The sequence below is a fragment of the Triticum dicoccoides genome, chromosome 5B (assembly GCF_002162155.2).
Source record: "Triticum dicoccoides isolate Atlit2015 ecotype Zavitan chromosome 5B, WEW_v2.0, whole genome shotgun sequence".
NCBI classification, from domain to species: Eukaryota; Viridiplantae; Streptophyta; class Magnoliopsida; order Poales; family Poaceae; genus Triticum; species Triticum dicoccoides.
This window is the reverse complement of record NC_041389.1, coordinates 387,721,037-387,730,934: the sequence shown is the minus strand read 5'-3', so window position 1 is coordinate 387,730,934 and position 9,898 is coordinate 387,721,037. Positions and strand designations below refer to the sequence as shown.

The window sequence follows — 9,898 nt, the reverse complement described above, 5'->3', positions numbered from 1 at the left end:
CCTGCGTCCGGACAAGCCGCACCCCGACGTACGAGTAGGACGACAGCCAGGCAACAGCCAGGACGGGAGAACCGAGCCGAGCGTGGACGCGGACCGGGTCGCCGCGTGCGCTCTGACGCGCGCCGCCCGCCGCGCCCGCCGCTGTCCCATACGAGAAGATTACGCGAAAGAGAGAGACGTTGGTTGCCATGCCCCAGTCGGCGGTTTGTCCGCTGCGATCGATGCCGCTGTCGGCCAAAACCCGCCGGCCGCCGTGGCGTTGCGTCTCCCATCTAAACAACAACACCATGGAGAAGATTCACTAAAAGCAAGTACAATAGAACTGAGTCAGCGGGCTATAAGAAATAAACTAATATATTTGTGCTTAGTTGGAGGAAAGAGAAGAGGAGAGAGAAGATAAGCGGGCTCTTCGTGAAGAGCTAGCTCTAGCACGTGCTCCTAGTCACTTTGTGAGAATGAAAGGTGGGCCACATAATAAAAAAGTAGTACACTCTTTTGATCTAGTATTGTACATGTTGACTATAAGATGGGCTGTAGATGACATGGCACTGGCTTATAGCCAGCAGCTGGCTATACTATTAACCATGCTCTAACCTAACCAGCACGAACCGGAAGGCTATGCTCCAACCCAACCCAACCCAATCCGATCCGGCAGAGGATCTCTCTTGGCCATTTGGTATGCCAGAGTACTATAGTAGACTAGACATGGCATGGCCGAATAGGCAGGCGCGATCTTATCGCTAGCGCGCACGATGATCAACCAACCCGACTGCGCTGGGGCCTTGCCTTTATTACCCCATATGGCATAAGACCAGCACCTGACCTACTACCTCCATCCCACCCCCACCAGTGACAAATGGCGCCCATCATTTGCCGGGAGACTACCAACAGTAGCAACACCTACTTCTAATCCTGTTTCTTATCCGAAACCCCACACCAGCCGGCAGCACTACGGACGGACGGGCGCGCCCAGTCAGCACCCAGCAGCCAGCACGAGCCGAACCAGAGGAGGAAAGGCGAGGCCAAATCATTGGCGCCTCCACTGGTCACCGGCTGAGCGAGACCAACAGCAAACACCCAGCAAAAAAAAAGGACCAACAGCAAACACCCCGCAAAAAGAAAAAGACCAACAGCAAACACCCCGCAAAAAAAAAAAAAAGACAACAGCAAACAACATGCAAATCGAAGGAAAACAGCGGGTAGATGGTCTGGAAATTTTTAGCCGGTAATTTAACCAAGTTCAACGGAGTCTATATACACAACGGCGAAACAGGCAGAACAACAACCAAGCAGAACACAACATGCTGCCGTTTACGACGGCACGGTCCATCCATTATGCTGTCTTATTCAGGCCGGGGCTGCGCTGCTGCTGGTCTTGTCTGCCGGCTTCCCCCCTCAGTTCAGCCAGGTGTCGTCGGTGCTGGTGTCGTCGCCGGCGAGGAAAGGGTAAGGAGGGTCTTCGCCCTCCTCCATCGCCAGCTCCTGGTCGGAGACCCTCGCGAGGGCCCGGATCATGCGCTTGATGTCGGCGGGTTCGTCCAGGTAGTACTTGGCCTTGCTGGGCTTTTGGCCGACGGTGCAGGCGAAGACCGTCGCACCGGGGCTCAGGTAGGGGCCGTCCACCGCGGTGGTGATCACCTCGAACATGTCCTCGTCGGAACGGTCGTCCCCGACGCAGAGGACGAAGTCGGGCGGGAGCCCCAGCTCCTGCATTGTCGACAGCATCCGCTTCGCCACCAGACCCTTGCTCACACCCTGCAATGCAATCATGCAAACAACATTCTCATGGCTTAGTGCTCTCCTTCGGTTACACAAGTGCAGCAACACAACCACACTAGGTACAGTAGGAGGAAACAAAGGCACCAGTGGTTTCAGCCGAACTTTACCTGTGGCTTCACCTCAACATAGTTCAGGTCAGCTTTGACTGATACCGGCTCGTTGGAGAGGACACTCTCCAGGTGGTCATGGAGCTCCTTGGCCTGGCAAGATCCAAAATCACGGTCAGCGTCCTTGTAGCACCACACGATTGCTGTCTCCTTGTCCTCGATGATCGACCCGTCCGTTGTCTCGGTGTAGGTCTTCATCACCGGCTCCGCGATTTGCTTCCAGCTGAAGTCTGTTGCCAGGCCGCATGTCTCCCATTCTGCATCTCTTTCCAGCCTACAGCAAAATGGTGTTAATTGGAATGTACATACACAGGCTACATGTGGAGTACAAAGTCACAGCAATACTAGTAGTTTCGTTTCAACAATGTCAACAATGAAGGTAGTTGAGAATTTTCAGGGAACAGTTGGAATTTACCTGATGAAGTAGCCATGCTCAGCAGCAAGGCCTAGGTCCTCACATGCTGAGAACCATTCACTTAAGGTCGCCCTGGTCTTTGTGCTTGTGATTAAGACCAAGTTCTTCTCATCGCGACAGAGGCTGTTCAACATGTTTATTGTTTTGGAGCTCGGCATCTTACCAAACGATGACTCGGGCATCAGCGTACCATCATAGTCCAAGAGAATGGCGCGCGTGCTTGCCTTCCGGTAGGCATAGACAAGCTGCTCAACCGCGAGCTTCTTGAAGCTCGTATCAAGGGCCACACATCTGAACCTTAGCCCAAATCCTATGCCCCAGCAGCGCCTCTTGTTATGGTCTTGGCAAGTCCTCGCCAGATCCTGCAGGAAGCTGTTTGCCCAGTATCCGACATCATGTGTGCTCACAAATTTGTGATGCTTCTCGTGCCTCAGCACCTGCTCACCTTCACCTGTGTGCAAGGCCTTGTCCATTGCCTCGGCCACCGACTCAATGTTCCAAGGGTTCACCCGAATCGCGCCACTCAGGGAGGGTGAGCAGCCAATGAATTCCGACACGACAAGCATGCTCTTCTTCCTTGTGAAAGGGCTGAGACCCAGGATCCTGTCAATCTTCTCATTCCCTTGCCTAGCAATGATGTACTCATATGGTATAAGATTCATGCCATCCCTCACTGCGGTCACCAAGCAGCACTCAGCAACAACATAGTATGCCATCCTCTCATAGAAGTGCAGTGGCCTGTCGATCAATATGACTGGCTGGTAATCTGGCTGCCCAAATGCCTCATTGATGCGCTTCACCATGGCATAGCTCTCATCCTGTACCTCCTTCACATCCTTCCCCTTCCCCCTCGCCGGATTGGCAATCTGTACCAGCACCACCTTTCCTCGATACTCTGGATGCTGCGTCAAGAGCTCCTCAAATGCCAAAAGCTTCAGACTGATGCCCTTAAATATGTCCATATCATCTACACCAAGCATCATGATGCGGCCCCGATCACGGAACTCCTTGATAAGCTCGGCGACCTTGAGCCCGGTCTCCGGGAGGTTGAGCACCTCCTGCAGCTGCCCCAAATGTATCCCCACCGGCAGTATCTTGACAGTGACAGTCCGTCCATAGTACTCCAGTCCAATGTACCCCCTCTGCGACTCGTATTTCATTCCCAGCATCCTGCTGCAGCATGAGAGGAAATGCCTGGCATAATCAAATGTGTGGAACCCAATCAAGTCGGCATTCAGCAGCGCCCGGAGCACCTCCTCTCGAACCGGCAGGGTCTTGTAGATCTCCGATGATGGGAACGGGCTGTGCAGGAAGAAACCCAGCCTGACCCGGTTGAATTTCTTGCGCAGGAAGGTGGGCAGGACCATGAGATGGTAGTCGTGCACCCAGACGAAGTCCTCCTCGGGGTTGATCACCTCCAGGATCTTGTCGGAGAAGATCTTGTTGACGGACAGGTAGGCCTTCCACAGGTCGCGGTCGAAGCGGCCGCCGAGCTCGGGCGACAGTGGCAGCATGTAATGGAACAGTGGCCACAGCTGCTGCTTGCAGAAGCCGTGGTAGAAGCGGGAGCGGAGGTCGTCCGGCAGGAACGCGGGCACGCAGCGGAAGCGCTCGTAGAGCTCGAGCGCGACCTTGTCCTGGTCCTCTGCCGGGATGTCGTCGCGCAGTCCGCCGATGTAGACGAAGTCCATGTGGGCGCGGCCCTGGTGCGCGCGCAGGCTTTCCTTGAGCTGCCGCAGGAGGCTGTCCTGGTCCCAGGAGAACTCCCAGGCGCCGTCCGCGCCGCGGCAGGCGCGGATGGGGAGCTGGTTGGCCACGATGATGGTGCGCTCCCGCGGCGGCTGGTCGGATTGGTCGTCGGAGGCCACCGAGGCGGCGTAAGCGTCAGCGTCAGCGGCGGCGTCGGCGCGGTCAAGGCCGGGCACAATGCCAGACGCCGTCATCACCCGCGGTATCCGTGGCTGCCCGAGGGACGGCAGCGGCTGGTCGCGGTCAGCGCCGCCGGCGAGCTCCATGAGGTTGGAGTAGGATCTCGACGCCATCCTCTCTCAGATGTGATCTTCTTCACCAACAAATCAGCAAGAACTCGAGGTTGCAGTTGCAGAGCGAGTGACGGAGCAGAGCAAGAATGGAGGAAAAGGATCTGCGACCGGGATGGAGTCCGAGGGGAAGAAGAAATCCGGGCGAGATTTAGCGAGGCAACAAGGAATGGAATCGGCGCAAAGGAAGTCGCCAGAAGCGCGGAAACAAATTCCCCCTTTCCGGAAAGGAGCGGCCCCTTTCGGTCAAAGGGAACACGGCGGCAGAGCGGCACCGTCTCAGGTGCTCCTCCTCCCGCCGCCCACGCGACCGCCACATCGACAGATCGCCGCCACCGGACAAGAGAAGACGCCGCCGCCCATCCCCAGGACCAGCATTAACCAGCAACAAAATTTCGAAAGAGGGTGGCGGAAACTCCGGGGAAACTCGGCGGATTGGCGAAGACGGACGCGGCGGAGGAGGGAGGAAAGGCGGTGGTGGCAGGAGGAGGCGGGGCTGATCGTCGGTCGGCGTGCGGCGGTGGCTCTTGAGGATCGGAAGGGCTGTGGTGGGATCTATCTATCTATCACGACTACAAGTAACGGAATGGAGGCGAGGCTTTTGCTTCTCTACTGGAGTAGACTAGACTGGAATGGAATGGATAGAGTATTTTTCTCGCCCTCGCTCGAGCTGGCGAGCGCGGGTCTGATGAACTCTGCGATGCCTCTCGCCCCCGGCCCGTACACGGATTAAATATAATCGGAATTTCGCGCTAAGCACCCTGGATAAGCACGGCCATTTCGTCCACGGGCGCCGTCCCGCGCCGCGCCGCATGCCGTCCACCTAACAGCGGCCAAAGAATTCATGACAAACCATTGGCGCTATTTGTTTCCGGGATGGATAATCGTCCCTGCTGACTGACCCAAGGGATCAGCATTATCCATCCACTCGATCAATGCTCACCCCCGGCTGGCTTTCTTACAGAACAAGTGAGCAGTCAGTCACCACGGTTTCCTTGCGTGCATGCCGTGGCGGTTACCATAAAAAGCTGCTTTGCTTTCGGGACAAAAAAATCCCAGCTGGGTGATTCTTAATTCGAAATTTTACACCTGCTATGCACGCTACTTTTTTATGGTCATGTGATTTTTATTTTTAGTGAGTGCTACTGTATTTATTTTCTATCGGATGGTGACTTCCTGGCCTACGGCCGAATATCGGTGCCTTTGCCTGCTGTCAGAAGGATAGATAGTGACGTGGTTGCATGCGTTTACTGCAGCCCTCATCCATTGATCGCGCCGCGGGCTGCCGCAATCCAACAAAAACGGCCTCTATCCTGAGGATATGAAGAAACTCTTCGTGCCCGTCCGGCCTGCGAATTGCCCGTGAACCCAGGGGGCTAGGTGGAAGATTCCATCGCGCAGTCCATGGCGCAGTCCCTCGCGGGCGGCAGCAGCCCGCGCGCGATCTTATCCGCGGGAGCACGGCGGCCGCTCTGCAGGGCCCCACGGTGTTTGACCGGTGCGGCTGGGGCCTGGGTCGCACGATCGGGATCCGACGGGCGCGGGGGAGGGGCCGCGGGAGGGGGACGCGCAGAGGATCCGCCGGGTTTCCCTAGGAGATATGTATATCCATCTTCAAGCCGCACCGGATGAGGATCGGTGGAGCGGGCGGGGCCCGCGGGGTGGGCGGCCTCTCGCGCACGTGCGAGCGCGTACGTGTCGGACGCTGAGGGCGCCTCGGCGCGTGCGGCGACCCCGGCTGTCGTTTCCGACAGGAGGGATACACAGGGCCGCGTTCACACCGGAGACCCGGAGTCCATAGTCCACACCCACCGAAAGGGACGTAGACTTCGGAAACTGAAAGGTCAGTTACGCCGCTCGACCGGCGCGACTTTAGGCCGGTCGCCGGGCCGACCCTACGATCTGGTATGAATGACCGTCGGATTGCAGAAAAAAAGAAAAAAAAGTCTACTCTTCCCCACGCGGATGGTCGTCCGGGCTTTCTTACAGATTAAGAAATCAGTTACGAGTAACTGAGCCGGCTGACCGGCGCGACTTTAGGCCGGGCGCCGGGCGGCCCCTACGATCTAGATATGAATAACCGTCCGATTGTAACAAAAAAAAGGAAAAGTCAACTCTCACCCGCGCGGGAGGTCGTCCTAGCTTTCTTACAGACTAAGAAATCAGTTACGAGTAACTGCGCTGGCGCGACTTTAGGCCGGTAGCCGGGCGGGCCCTACGATTTGGATATAATAACCGTCCGATTGTGAGAAAATGGGAAAAAAAAAAGTCAACTCTCACCGGCACTGGAGGTTGACCCGGGTTTCTTACAGAATAAGAAACCAGGGACGAGTAACTTCCCCGGTCGACCAACGCGACTTCAGACCGGTTGCTGGGCGGCCCCTACAATCTGGATATGAATAACCGTCTGATTGCAGAAAAAAGAAAAAAAAGAAAAAGTTAACTCTCACCCGCGCTGGAGGTCGTCCCGGTTTTCTTACAGAAATAAGAGATCAATTACGAGTAACTGCGCCGGTCGACCGACGCGACTTTAGGCCGGTAGCCGGACGGCCCCAGCGATCTCGATATGAATAACCGTCCGATTGCAGAAAAAAGGAAAAAAAGAAGAAGGAAAAAGTCAACTCTCACCTGCATCGGAGGTCGTCATCGCTCGCAGATCTGTCGCGGCATCGCAACACCGTCGCGCTCACGCCGCAACATGCCGTGATGCCAACCGCAGCGCGCCGCTGCACCGGCCGCAGCACCCCGCCGTGCCACTCCCTGCACCACACTACACCTGTTGCAACGACCATTGGGATCCGGTTGTAGCTTCCCACCGCAGACACCGGCGCTCGACGTTTGCAGCACCGTGCTCCGGTCACAGCTCCGGCCGTTAAGAGTAGTACCAGATGCAACTGGGAGAGAGAGAAACAAGGGAAGGGTGATGGCTCGTTGGCTGGCTTCGTGGTGCTCATCGGGGGTGAAGATGGCGAGAAAGAGGAAGAAGAGCATGAGATCGCTCTGGCAATAGAGGAAGAAGAAAGACGAGTCGTCGAGAAGGATGCGGGAGAATATAAGGGAGGGGAAGAGCGGTCGCCGGCCCACTAAGGCAGACACGTGTCGTGCGTGTCGAGAGAGGAATAGCCGAGAGCGCCGCACGGAAGACTCGCGATCTGCGTCAATCGAATGTACGCCACGTGACAGACGTGAGCGTTGACTAGTCGCCCAGTGCAAATAAATTTTCAAATTGAAAACCACACACCCAAGTACCGAGCGCAGTGACATGCCGATTTCAAATTTGGGTGACGCTGCGGATCGACCTGCTGATATCCAAGGTAGACATCGAATTAGGCTGCCACCATCTCAATACACACAATGGTGCGGTCGCTCATCGCAACATGGGCGATATTTAAAAAATCTGGAAAGAACTTGAAAAGGTTATCAAATTTGCTTGAACCTGAAAACTATATCCATATTAGGAAATGTGTATTATCAAGGATAATAACTGCTACTGATTTTTCTGCCATGATTTTTGCCATGGTAATTTGGTATATTTGGGAGCATAGAGATGTCTACCGTAATGGTAAGGCCTTAATTCATCCACTTCGTGTTGTAGGAAAGATCAAAGTCTACATTGAGTTCATCAATTTGCAATTTTTTTTCCAGTTTTCATCATGCGTGAGTCCCTGAAGTCAAACCAAAATTGGTCTCCGCCGCACAAGGGTCGATCTTCTCTACATGGATGCATCAATCTTTTCTCATTCTACAAGAGTGGGATTTGGCATGGTGATTTGCGATCATCGGGGGATGGTGCAAGCGACAATGTAAGCAGAGGCTACTTCGCTCGAATTCAAATATTATAGTTGCAAAAGCCATGGCACTACGCCAAGCCTTATTTGTTGTTGGGAATAGAGGTATGCAAAAAATCATGGTGGATTCTAACTATTTATAATTGATCAATGAGATCCAAGAATAAAAAAGGATAGATCCCCTTCGCGAGCAATAGTCCATGATATCAAGAACTGGGCTACAAAGTTTATATCTTGTAGTTTTCTCCATGATAAGCATTCATGTAATGTGGCAGCTCACACTCTTGCTAAGTCAGCAGAGTATGATGTTAGATCATGTTGGTTTAGTGAGACTCCTATGTTATCAGGACCATTATCTGTAATGAACAAGCTTATGTATGAATAAAAGGATGTTGCTAATTAACTCAAAAAAGCATGGACGATGTTGAAGTGCACCATGGCGTTGGCATTCATCAACTCCCCATCACCTCATGCCTCACCCTCTAATAGCACCGAGGCGACGACCTATGCCTTCTAGCGGTCTCCTGCAGCACTCGGTGTCATCCCGCCAGTCAGCGAGATCTGCGGGTTACTAGCATGATGAGTGTCAGGTTTGTAACTCCCGGGAGAGCTTGCAGCAGCTACTGACCCCCTACGGCAAAATGCGCGACTAGTGGTGGTGCATACAATGCTAGTTGACGATTGAATGCAAGAGAGAGAAAGAGGAAATGGGATTAAACAGAATGGCAGGGAATATGAGACGAAGATGGAAAGAATTGTGTGGCTCTCCACGACTGCTAAGAGATAAGGAAAAAGTGATGGGCGGTCAGTGGGCCCTATGGGGGTGCGTAGTGCATGCCGGGCGTGGCTGATTTCTTCCAACATTTTCCTTCACATATGTTTTCAAGGAAAGAAACCGAGAAGCCATGTTATATTTGATATTCATTGACAAAATAGTGAACAATATATACTAGACCTGCAGTCAAAAGCAACATGACATAACCATAATTCTCAGTTTAGTCCCATTTCGTTTCCGATGAAATGTGTTCTTCCACTTTAGCATAAAAATTGTGTTAGTAATTGACTGAAGGAATTTACGCTTTTATTATCCAACAAAAGATTTAGGACAATAGATTCCTAAAAAGTTTGAAAGAGAAAACATGACTTTCTTCCTTACTTGTGTTCTTTCTCCTGTAGCACTCGGCGCCATCCTATTGGTCAAAGAGATCTACGGGTTAGCAACATGATGAGCATTGCATTTGCATCTTCCATAGATAACGAGACCTTGTATAGCAGTTACCGTTCCCTGTAGCAAAATGCACAATGAGTGTCTCCGCCTACAACAATTAATGGTCGGCGCACGACCACAATAGAGAGAATGAGGGACGAGAAGAGAGAGAATGACGGGAATCGGGAGACAAAGAGGGAAAGGACCAAGTGGCTCTCTTTGACATCTAAGAGAGAGGGGAGAAATTGACGGACGATCGGTGGGCCCTATGAGGACTATTGTGCGTGCGAGATGTGGATGATTTCTTCCAGAAATTAGCTGGTTGGTTTCAACTGTTTTCTTTCCAATTTTGTTTATAAAGAAAGACACCCAAGAACATATTATATCATAGGTGTTCTTGCTGGAAAGGAAGAAAGTTCTAGTGGACATGGATGAGAGCTACTAATCAAGGAAGAAATGTTATGGAAGTAAAGATCATGTTTGGACAAGATGAAGTGGGGGTTGTAATAGAAAAAAAATTAGTGGAAGGCTACTTGGAGAGCAAAAAAATTTTGCTCTTAGAA

General features: G+C 53.0%; 1 protein-coding gene across 1 annotated transcript; it reads right to left on the bottom strand.

Moving 5' to 3' along the window:
* Positions 1-1,200: 1,200 nt before the first annotated feature.
* LOC119309327 (alpha,alpha-trehalose-phosphate synthase [UDP-forming] 6-like) lies at positions 1,201-5,054 on the bottom strand. The gene is made up of 3 exons (XM_037585352.1): positions 2,302-5,054; positions 1,887-2,160; positions 1,201-1,755 (listed from the first exon to the last, which is right to left on the bottom strand). Exons 1-3 carry the CDS (start codon positions 4,341-4,343, stop codon positions 1,396-1,398), a joined length of 2,676 nt encoding a protein of 891 aa, XP_037441249.1. The 5' UTR covers positions 4,344-5,054; the 3' UTR covers positions 1,201-1,395.
* Between the last annotated feature and the right edge of the window lie 4,844 nt (positions 5,055-9,898).